Source organism: Schistocerca americana, chromosome 2, assembly GCF_021461395.2.
Source record: "Schistocerca americana isolate TAMUIC-IGC-003095 chromosome 2, iqSchAmer2.1, whole genome shotgun sequence".
NCBI classification, from domain to species: Eukaryota; Metazoa; Arthropoda; class Insecta; order Orthoptera; family Acrididae; genus Schistocerca; species Schistocerca americana.
This window is the reverse complement of record NC_060120.1, coordinates 615,190,926-615,203,679: the sequence shown is the minus strand read 5'-3', so window position 1 is coordinate 615,203,679 and position 12,754 is coordinate 615,190,926. Positions and strand designations below refer to the sequence as shown.

At 40.5% G+C, this 12,754-nt stretch overlaps 1 protein-coding gene across 1 annotated transcript in view; it reads right to left on the bottom strand.

Moving 5' to 3' along the window:
• Positions 1–326: 326 nt before the first annotated feature.
• Positions 327–12,754, bottom strand: part of LOC124594892 (UPF0047 protein YjbQ) — a 64,658-nt gene continuing 52,230 nt past the window's right edge. The window contains exons 4-5 of the mRNA XM_047133365.1: positions 2,614–2,655; positions 327–2,289 (exon numbers count right to left, since the gene is read on the bottom strand). Coding sequence (XP_046989321.1) covers positions 2,074–2,289; positions 2,614–2,655 — 258 coding nt within the window. The 3' untranslated portion in view covers positions 327–2,073. The remainder of the gene's footprint in view (positions 2,290–2,613; positions 2,656–12,754) is intronic.

Here is a 12,754-nt window from a genome sequence, read left to right as displayed (position 1 = left end):
GCACAGAGTAAATAAAACCTGTAGAAAGTTAAGGGATGACATACCAAAGAAGACCAAATCATTGTCAAAGCTTTGAGATACATTTCCTTGCAAAAAAATGTTGCAAAATTTTATAAAAAGTAATCATAGCAATTAATGATCAAAGATGCAGTCCTTGTTTCAGTTGAGTCATCTAAAAGACTTTAGTGTTTTAACATATTGCCACAAAAATGAAGTTCTTCCATGTCCCACAATCATGAATAAATAAACTTCTGGAAGTGACTAAATGAAAGACAATAATACTACACAGTGTGAAGGGAATAGGGGTTTAAATAAACCAAGTCTCATTATAATTGCTCCAACTATTTTTATTTTCCAATATCAATGCCTCTGCATTATCCACTGCTCCCTCCATCACCACCCATTTTTGTGGTTGTTATTATGTGCAGCCATTTAAGTAGAAAGGAACATCAAAAGGAATGACAACATCTCAATGGAACTGTCCATGTGTTAGTCAACTTTCACACCACTGAAAATTTCAATGTGTAACTGTGCTTACACATATACTAAAAAAAGTCAACAGACTTACATCTCTCAGATAACATTAACAAAACTCTGTACACATCAGTAATATTGTACCAATACACACAGCTTTCTAGCATTGATACTGATGTGCTTGCTCTACCATGTGACAATGAAATGCACAGACAGAAATTTCCAATTCTGAAGTAAAATTCGATATGTCGTGAGCATTTTCATTTAACTTTTACAAGCCTGATAAAACCTACACATAATTAACATTCATGTGGAAGACTCCTACTTTGTGACATGACTGCAAGAGAAAAAAAAGCAAATGTGACAATTTTTAGGAGAAATATTACACCATCAAGATAAACCAAGGTAACATATTAATACAAGTGAAGATTTTCAATGGACCTGTCACAAAATATTTAGCTTACTGGAAGTTACCACACTTTCCTCACACTGTTCTCCAAACGTAGGGACATCACACTGAGGTTTTACATCCTCCACACACTGGCACCTGGGCCTTTAAAAAAATATTGAGTGTACAAGGTTTACATACATGTCAACAACATTCTGACTTGGAAAAACATTACAAAACATCTATTTCTCATCGTTGGGATAAAGTATCAGGTACGAAGGAATTTCTTATCATTCGTTTGTTTATAATAAGCTAACAATAATCAAACTAAACCCTGTATATGAAACACTCTCGAACATCAGTCACACATGTGCTTTTAGACTCAAAGTACCCGCAGTGTGAGCAAATTATAACAATAATACCAAACCTTAAGCCCCTTAAAGGAAGAGTCTTAAATAATTATTTCACAAAAACAAGGAACAGTAATCATAAATGGAATGTTAATTAAAATTTTCATGTATGATGCAATACTCAGGAAACCATAATGCAAGTGTAGAAAACATTTAGGGATTTTTTTTCTTTTTTTTTACATTTGTGTGTTTTTTCTTGCAAATATGTGGAAGGATACTAATGTATGTATAAGTGACCAGTTTGTTTATTTCTATATAACTGTACATGTCATATCATAAAGCCCAGGTACAGCACGTACGTGGTTATTTGTGTTTCACAAAATAAAGTATACTTCTTGTGCTGTGGCAGTGAAAGGCCAAATCTTTTTCCTTTCCAAACTACCATCTGCTGTGTGTTCCTTGCACAACAAGGAATGAACTCTGTTTCCTTAACTAAATACTCTCAACTTCACAACTTCATCGGCGAAGTGAGTGTAGTGTTTTTACACACTCGTACCCTGAGGGATAACTGGGTGACATTCGTAGGATCACTGAAATGTTGCAGCAAGTTGAGCACACAAAAACTGCCTTTTTCATATGTTTACACAACATATCAGAGAATTGCACTTGTGCCATTATCAACTTTCTTCTTGCTTCCCTGTTAACAATGTTTTGCAACTAAGAAACATCGTTGTCTCACCTAAACTTCCCATCACACCACTCTTCATTATAAATGAAGATGTATGAAATTATTATCAATCACTTCTGTAGTACGGAATGTTAAATCTACGGCCCACACATCATATACTTCTCCCTGAACCCTTAACTACTTGTAGATGCTATCGGTGAAACGGGGCTCAATGGGCTTCGACTCGAGTCTCTGAGGCAACCATTAACTGTAATTACCACTTTGCGAGAGCCTGCGTGGTCTCGGTGTTCACACAGCCAGATACCCTGCCATGTACCAAGATTTAATTTACCATCCGTTATTGGTATTGTAAGTGAAGAGCCAAGGAAGCAGGCTTTTACATGAGCTGGCTGTAACAAAATTATACATTTCAGAACATATTCATAATGATATATAAACTGCAGTAAACTTCATACTACATGAACATGTACATTCTTATTTTAAACAACACTTAGGTCTATTGCTTCAAGGCTTACCTCTGTTTAACAGTAAAAATTTTACAGCTGTTCAATTACAGGTCATTTACTCTAAACTGACAATTTGAAAATGAAACAAGCCAATAGCAGTAACCTAGAAAAAATAATGGATATACACCACATGGAATGTGGCTAATGATAAATAAACTTATATAGAAGTATAATCATTTAGAGCCAAAAAGTAAATGGAATACTCACCATGTCGTCAGGCCCTTCACAGGAATGTCTATAAGGCAAACCCTGTAAACAAAATGAAAATTGTATCATTTCCACAATAATTTTGTGTGACTATCACCTACTCTCCTCCCCCTTACTCCTACATAAAATAAATCTCTCTGATACCTCTCCCTTCATCCTCGTCTACAGTTCATCCTCAAAGCAAGTGGGTCCCTCCCTACCTGTGGTATGCGGGACTAGCCCTCCTTCCCTAAGCTATCCCTTGTTCCTCTTCAACAAGGTAGTCAATTGCTCTTAAAGTTGGGCATAGTTTTTGAAAATCATTTCCACGAATTACGATTAAGCAACATTTACAACATTTAATGAGAAATGCCGCACACACACACACACACACACACACACACACACACACACACACACACACACACACAGAGAGAGAGAGAGAGAGAGAGAGAGAGACGAGGGTGAGAGAGGAAAGGGAGGGGAGGGGAGGGGAGGGGAGGGTGGAGGGCTCTCTCACACACGCTTTTGTATGTGTACTTCAGATTGAAAAAGGATTTCACCAAATGGTCCACAGGAGTTCTGCATAATTTTTATTTGAATGGGAAAAGAAGTCAGCCATATCCTTTCTGTAGGAACTAGCACATTAAACAATTTAGAGAAATAACCTAAATTTGGATAGGTAGACAGAGATTTAAACCCCACTCCTCCTAAATGCAAGCCCAATGTTTTAAACACCTTGCAACCTCCCTTCGTCTCCACTGTACAATCAGTGCCTCCACAGTCATTATCCCCAAGATTCTCAGTTAATATTAGTCATGAAGCAACAGTCAATTTTAATTAAGCTGATCTAACAGTCCCTGTTAAGATATTCATCTACAGAGTAGGAGTTGCCTACCAACGAGTCTTTCAAACTTTCATTACTTTAAGGTGTCCGTTACATTAAGGACGGCGTGAAAGAGCACACTTACAAATTATTTATTTGGCTTATGTCCACTATGACAATGGGCATGTGAATAAAAGCAACTTTTTTATACTGAAAATGAAGTAATCCTCATCATTCAGCACCCGCCAGGCATTATGTTTCAATACGATATTATACTTTACGATGCTCTGAATGTGGAAGTCGTCTTAAAATTACATCTGATGGTGCCCGTTTCCTGAAATCGCAATTTTTCATACCTTTCTCTTTCAACATTTGTAGGGTTTAACTATTTCACAACTAAATTAATGATGTCCAGCTGTCAGTACCAGTTAACAAGCAGGCCTGGAATGAAGCAACACAGCAGGTAGTTCTTCCACAATACAGCCAATACATGCTAAATTCAACACAATGCAGCAACATTGAAAAAAATAAGAAAAAATGACATTGTGGTAGTAATGAAGTTGGAAGCAAATGAAATTAAGACTACCATGAGAGAAACATTTCCAACTTTTACAGTGTTTATATGGTGCTCTAGAATGATTAATAAAAGAAATAACTGTATCACGATGTTGCAGTTTTAACATAGGTCAACATACCACAATGGTGACAAAGGTCAAGGGTACCTCCTAACATCACGTCAGACCACCTTTTGTTTGGCATAGAGCAGCAACTCGTGTGGCATGGACTCAACAAGTCATTGGAAGTCCTCTGCAGTAATACTGAGCCATGCTGCCTCTACAGATGCCCAGAATTGCGAAAGTGTCCCCAGTGCAAGATTTTATGCATAAACTCACCTTTTGATTTTGTCCCATAATGTTTGATGGGATTCATTTCAGGCAATCTGCATGGCCAAATCATTCGCTTCAATTCTTCAGGATGTCCTTCAAACCAATTACGAACAACTGTGTCCTTGTGACATGGAGCATTGTCATCCATAAAAATTCCATTACTGTCTGGGAACGTGAAGTCCATGAATAGCTGCAAATGGTCTCCTCATAAACAAAGGTAACCATTGCCAGTCAATGATCGGTTCCAGCCCATGTAAATAATGTCACGTAGAAGAAGATGTAATTATACGAATGACAAACACTAACCTCACTTAATGAAGGTTTATTCAACACTTGCACATACAAGAGCGCGGAGCGCACTGCCTCCAGCCAGAACACATATGTATGTGTACAGTTACAGAACATTCCAGTACAATGATTCTTGACATTTGTGGGTACTTCTAGAATGTATTGGAACCGAATATAGAAATTAAAATTTTACAGTTCAGGTGAGTTTTGAACTCACGACCCTCCATGCAACAGTCTAGTATCATAAGCACTACACCACAGTGACTGTGCTACTCGACATCTTTTGCAACACTGCTCCCTCCTTAAGAGAACAGAGTCTCAGTGTTACGTCCTCCTAGTCCAGGAACGAGTCGTCTCTCCTGCATACTCCGACTCCCGATGACTGACGTTTGCCCTGGCGGCGATCTTAGAACTTCCTTTGCCGTTATGTTCTTCATCACCTTTCCGCTTGTTGCCTGTCACCAGAGCTTTGAATTTACCCTGGGTTGCAGGATCCTTATAGGGCCTCATTCAAAGGATGTGGACCATATCCCTGGTCTTTCGTTGTCTTGTGTTGGGGTCAAAATCTTCAACTTCATAAGTAACATCAGACAATTGTTTTACAACCTTATAAGATCCAAAGTAGCACCTGAGGAACTTCTCAGAGAGACCAACCTTCCAAAGAGGAGTGAAGATCCAGATGAGGTCACTGGGCTGGTAGACAGTAGGGCGATGGCTTGTGTCATACCTTCGGCAATTGTTTTCTTGAGCCTGCAACGTGCAGAGTTGAGCTAACTGCCAAGCTTCCTCAGCTCTGGTTAACACCTGGCCAATGTAGTCAACATCCACGTCATCAGGATATAATGGAAACACAGTGTCCATCATCATAGTCGCCTCATGCTCATGCACCAGGAAAAATGGCGAAATCCTGTGGTGTCATGTTTGGTGGTGTTGTAGGTAAACATCATGAAAGGTAGCACCTCATCCCACTTTCTCTGCTCAACACTGACGAACATTGATAGCATGTCGGCCAAGGTCTTGTTAAGGCATTCAGTAAGCTCATTAGTTTGCAGATGGTAGGCAGTCGGATGCGCATCTTCCTGTCCACAGTATCTCATCTCATCGAGCATAATCTGCTGTTCTCGGCGACCATTAACTATCCACAATTCACCGAATCCATTCCTAAACGAGACGACAGAGGCTGGGATGACCAAGTTATACTTCAGTGCTATGCTTCTCTTACATTCCACTACTATGCTTCTCTTACATTCCACTACAAGATCCACTGGTTGATGCATGGCATGGCACATGACAGTTACCTTTCTAGAGCTGACTGCAGGAATCATCACTTCAACCAGCACACACAGTCTCCATACACTCAGATGCGCATCTTCCTGTCCACAGTATCTCATCTCATCGAGCATAATCTTCGAGTGACTACAATGTATAATTGCCTCAGAAACTTTCAAAAAGTCCCATCTGAGAATGACGTCGTGACTACACTCTTGTAATACAATGAATTCTAAGGGCTGTGTATGGCCACTTATACCCACACAAATGACACATCTTCCTGTAGGTTTTACATATTTCCCATTAGCCACCTTCAGCAGAGATGTTTTGTTGTTGACGAATATGGTTTTCTGCAACTGGCGACGATACTTCTTCAAAATGACTGAAGATGATGCTCCAGAGCCCACAAGAGCATGGGCTGATCGACCATCCCTGAGGATATTGACATAGTTTCCTATCATTTTTGTAGTGATCGATGGCGGAGGATATTTCTCTTCAGCGGCCTCACCTCCAAGGAAGGTCACACCCTTTAGTTTTCCAAGTTGCAGCGGCTAGGTGATCGGCTGGAGCTTCTAAACGGCGATGCAGACCTCAATCGGCGTGTTGGGGAGCGTCCTCTCCAGTGACTAGCTTGCGGCGATGGTGACCTATGTCATCCTGCACCCCCATCTGCTTGTTCATCTTCATCGTCCTGGAGTTGGCATCGGCTAAGATCAGTCTGCTGTCTTCTGTTACGAGCGTCGTCAAATATCTGCCGCCTTTCTCAACAATAGCGCACCACATGTTCCGGTCGTCCACAGTGGAAACAAACTGGTTGGTTATCCTGGGTCCTCCAGACAGCAGTCTTCCTTGGTGCCCAAACAGGTTCCTCATGGGGCATTGTAGGAACATAACTTTGCCTGGGTCTTGGTATTTCACCGTTTTAAAGGGAAATGAAGGACAAGAGATTGGGTGTCTGTTCCACTTCCTCCCTTATGACCTACTGAAGAGTCTCAGTTTTTTGCTCGTCGTGCAACCCCAGTGCCTTCTGAACTTCCTCTCTCTCTATCTGATGAACACTTGTGAAATCAGTTCCTTCCTCCATCGCAGACATCAATACGATGTTTGGAAGGTGCTCAAACTTCTTGCATGTAATTCTTCTTTGATGCATTGTCTCAATATAGTAGCACCATTTTATGAAGTCGTCTGCTGTCGAAACGTCCTTCAGGAGTAAGGCATGAGACATGTCCTCAGCAACACCCTTCATGAGGTGTGCAACATTATGTTCCTCCTCCATTCTAGGATTCACTATTTTACACAGCTCCAAGACATCTTGAATGTAGGATGCTGTAGTTTCTCCTGGACACTTTATCTTCAGCCTTGCACAGTTCCGCCTGCAATACTTTCCAGCTTGTGAACTTCTCCTCGTTGTTCTCATACCATTGCTTGGCAGTGCCCTCCAAGTAGAAAAACAGGTTAGCCAAACACATGGTGTCATCCCATTTGTTAAATTTGGCAATACGCTCATAGACCTTCAGCCACTTGTTTGAATCTTGGCCACCAGAGAATCCGGAAGGATGTCTCATGTGGTAGCACACAGTAGCTGTCATTGTAACGTCCTCTTCTTCTTCTTCTTCTTCTTCTTCTGTCTCCAATAGATTGCGATCTATTGAATATGGCTCGAACTCAGGTTTCTCGCCACTGTGTCATCGATAACGTGCACTATCACACGTTCCAATAAGCAGCGTCTCCACCAGAATAATGTCACATAGAAGAAGGTATAATTAGATGAATGACGAACACTAACTTCACTTAATGAAGGTTTGTTCAGCACTTGCACATACAAGAGTGTGGATTGAACTGCCTCCGGCCAAAACACATACAGTATATATACAGTTACAGAACATTCCAGTACAATGATTCCTGACATTTGTGGATACTTTTATAATGTACTCAAACCGAATACAGAAATTAAAATTTTGCAGTTCAGGTGAGATCTGGACTCACGACCCTCCGTACAACCACTACACCAAGGTGACTACTCAGCTTCTTTTGCAACAATATAACCCACACCATTATGGAGCCACCACCAGATTGCACACTGCCTCGTTGACAACTTGGTCCATGGCTTCATGGGGTCTGCGTCACACTCTAACCCTGCAATCAGCTCTTGCCATAACTTTTGTCACCTCATTGTATATTGTGGCACTGCAACATCATTACAATTCATGAATGGCAAATAATATTTTCTTCCAGAAACCAGAATAAAAATATATTTCCTGTGACCACTCCCTTGGTAACGAGTTATCAGAATTTTAATTTCACAGTCTCAATTGCTGTGACCTAAATACAAATGAACAAAATAAGGTACTAGGAAACAGAAGTCATATCCGACAATTACTTGCAAAAAAAAAAAAAAGAGGTAAAATTGGAATGTGGTAACTATTTTTCAGCATTGCACTGTTTATGGTAATCGGTAAACTGTTTCATATTTACCATAGCTCAGTTATTTCCAAATATGGACTGTTCCACTATTCATTTCAAACTAAATACCAGTCAGATGAACTATTATTTAAGCAGGAATTTCATCATTTGTGGGTGCAAAGGGTCAAGGAAAGAGAAGATAATACAATCAGAAGAGTCACTATTTAAAATATCAAACTGTTCTTCCTGCCAGTCTCTGCATGCTCTAAAAAACTACCTAAAAGTGCACCTCGATGAAGGGATATGAATTTGATTCTTATCAACAATTTCTAATACTTCTCTCAATACTTCGCATGAAACTAAAACATTTTACATGAATAGGATGACTGATTACATATTCAGTAATAGAACAGGCTGGAAAGCTAACCATAACTAGTCTAACTGCCACATAATCTCAATCTATTACTGCCATATTGCAGCCTCATTGAATACACCAGTTCTCATCAGATCACTGAAGTCAAGCAACTTCAGGCATGGGCAGTACTTGGATGGGTAATTGCCAATGAATGTCATGTGTTATTGGCTGCTTTGCCTTTGCCTCTGCAGCAAAGGGGAGGAGTGGTGATGGCATAGAGTTGCTGAACCCCATCTTTGTGCCAACGTCTTAGATTAAATTCCAAACCTCTCGGCACTGTCTGAATGTAAGGGCATGTGATGCTGCTGATGGTGACCATCAGTCAGATGGAAATGTTAAGCTCAGTCCCCCTTTGCTGCTATTTGAGAGTAGAAAGCTATGTGCTGGCACTGAGTTTCATCTTCTCCCATGTATTATCATCATTAAAACACTACATACACCAGTAAGTCACACACACTTATCAAATACAGTTAAAACAACAACTATCATACTTCAAAAATGAGAGGTGCCACTCTGTTAAAGGATAAGAGAAACTTTTTCAATAAGACAGCTGAACCTACCCTTTGGGGTCTCCCAGTCAACAATACTGTACAACTTTACTTTAGTGCCATATTAACAACCAAAATAATGGAACTAGTATTTCTACAAACTGTTTATTAAATTGTAATGTACAGACAGTTCTGGCTGAGAATTACATATTATTTAGGAATAAAGGAGAAGACTCACTGAAAGGCAGAAGCGCTGTGTCGTCAATAGGTACAAAAAGAAAAGGTACACAGCTTGGCTGGCTTTCTGAACGTGCTTCCTTTTTCAAGCTTGAAGGAAAAATATGCAGGCAGGCACACACACACACACACACACACACACACACACACACACACACACACACACACACACACACACACGTACTTACATACCTGTTTCCCTACATTGTGTTCAGTCAACTGCTCTTTTCTGGCCCATGGAGACTGTACTGTACTGTACTGTACTGTACTGTACTGTACTGGGGTGGGGTGGGGTGGGGGTGAGGGTGAGGGATGGAGAGAGGCAGCAGGCAGGGAGGAGCTTGTGGGGAAATGATCAGATGTTCTCCAGTCACAATACTACCTCCTGCCCCCAACACAATTCCTTCTATTCGTTACACCCATCAATGTTAGTTACTCAACCCTCCCTACAACCACCTCACAGCTTTACTCACCACTTCCAATGCCAATTTCCTTCGTCAGCACTATCCCTCCTCCCACCTCTCCACAATGAACCCCTGCTCTATTTATGTGCACCAGTTCAGAAAAATTTCCCTATTCCTAGCCAAAATCGTTATTTCTGAATCCCACCTGTCCTTCCGCAACGACCTCCATCTTTTCAGATTCTACCAGTCCCTTTCCCTCACACACCTCATTCAATACAAACATATCTCTATGGCATAGGCATCCCTGAACCACCTTCATTACCACCGCAAAATACTGTTACTATGCAATCCTCACTACCTACACCTCATCACCCAAATTGAAATTCTAACACTTCAACACCTAGAAGAACATTCCAGACACCACCTCCACAAGTCATCCAGCCTGCTGACATCCAACTCCCACCTTGGGACACCTTGGGGTAGACAGTCACTACATACAAGCATGCTAACCTTCTCCGAAGTATCACCTAGATATGTACAAGGGGTCATAAAACAACTGAAATCATCTGATAGCTTCCAACCTGCTAAAAAAAGTGTGTGATTGCATTCTGTACCCTTTAACCCATTGCATAAACAAGTGCTTACTTGAGGGATATTTTCCTGATGAGTTAAAACTGTCTAGGATCGTCCCAGTATACAAACAGGGAGATAAAGACTCTCCAACTAGTTACAGGCCTATTTCAATAGTACCCGCATTCTCCAAGGTAATAGAATGCATCATGTACCAACAATTATCATCTCACTTTGAGAATCTAGGTCTAATTAATGCTACACAATACGGGTTTAGGAAGGATCTGTCGACCATTGATGCAATCAACACGGTAGTCAGTTACATCCTCAAAGTTTTTGAGAACAAAGGCTTTGCTCAGGTCTCATTCTGTGACCTAAGCAAGGCCTTCGACTGTGTTGAGCACACGCCACTACTAGAGAAACTAGAATTCTACGGCATCAAAGGAAAGAGTCTCAACAACCGTAAACAGGTAGTTTGTGTTGGTAAGGAAATGTCAAAAATAGAAAATGTTAAAGTAGGTGTGCCTCAGGCATCTGTACTGGGGCCCTTCCTGTTTCTGATAATGATCAATGACCTCCCCTCGTTTATTAGATCTACCACTGTATTGTATGCAGATGATACGACTTTTCTTCATAGTAGTAACAATCTTAATTATCTTAAAACCTGTGCTGAAAATACACTCACTCGTGCAGCATATTTGTTCAGAGCAAATGGTTTCCTGCTAAATGAAAATAAAATTCAGAAGATAATCTACACTCTAAGAGACAAGCCACTATCTGATGACCCTAGTTCTGTTAAATTCCTGGGAGTTTATTTAGACGAAAAGTTATCCTGGGGCCAACATGTAAACTATATTAGTAGTAAGCTATCTAGAGTAATTTATTTATTAAGACAACTCAGAAATTGTGTACCTGAAGCATACATCAGATCATCTTATTTTGCATTTTTCCAAAGTATAATATCCTATGGCATTATCTTGTGGGGTAACTGTAGTCATATACATGACATCCTATTATTGCAGAAGAAAGCCATTAGGATAATTACAAATTCTTCACATAAAGCTCACTGCAAACCCTTATTTACTAAACAAAAAATTATGACAGTAATAAACCTCTATATATACAATGTCTTAATCTTTACAAAGAAGAAGCTACAAGATGTGAAACGTAGAGAAAATGTACATTGTTACAACACAAGAAGCATCAAACACTTATACACGCCTTACCACAGACTATCAAAATCAATAAATAGCTATGAAGTCACAGGGCACAAACTATTTAATAAGCTGCCACATGCTATACAGGATCTTCCTGAACATACATTCAAAGAAAGATTGCATGAATGGTTTATTGCCCATCCGTTCTATGATATCAATGAATTCTTTAACTGTAAAATGCAGTAATCCAACGGATGACCCACTGTACATTTATTGCAATATAAGCTAAAATATTTCAGTAGTCAATACCTTATCACACTGTATTATAAATTGTAACTTCATTTGACGTTGTCAATTGCTGTAATGGCCTAAAGACAATAAAATCTTTATTATTATTATTATTACTGTGCAACCACCATCCTACCCACAGTGTACCTCCTCATCAACCCTTCATAGAATCCAGACGCTGCCTAACTGCCCTTTCCAACCTTTCCTCCAAATAATCCTACAAACACCCCATGAAATCCAGATTGTTCCTTCCCCAGGTCCCTCCCTAAGAACAAAAACCTTTCAACAGAAGAGAGGACTGTTCTAAATAATCTAAAAACGGATCCTGACCTGATTACCCTCCTGGCAGACGAATATTCCACCATTGTTGCAATGAACTGGAGTGACTACTGGGCAGAGGGCTTCTGCCAGTTGTCCGACACCTCCACCTACAAGCTCTGCCAAAGTGACCCCATATCCCAGAAATCCAACATAATCTCCAAGATCTGCTGAAATGCTTAGGCCCTTCCCAGAAACTCACCCCTGAATCCAATCTCCCTAATCACTCAACAACAGCTAGCACATCCATCTTCTAGATGCTCCCCAAAATCCACAACCCTAACAACCCTGAGCACCCAATTGTGTCTGCTTACAGTGCTTCCACCAAAAAGCATCTTGATCCTTGTTCATCAACATCTCCAACCAATGGTCCAAAACCTAGCCTCTCACATTAAAGATACCAACCACTTCCTGCAGCGGCTCTCAACCATCCCCACACCCTTACCTCCCGGATCCCTACTCATCACTGTTGATGCAACCTCCCTATACACCAGCAGACCCTCATGCCCATGACCTTGCCATGGTTGAACACTACCTCTCGCATCACTCTGCAGATTCCAGACCCCACCTCATCCTTGTACACCTAACCAGCTACACCCTAATCCATAACTA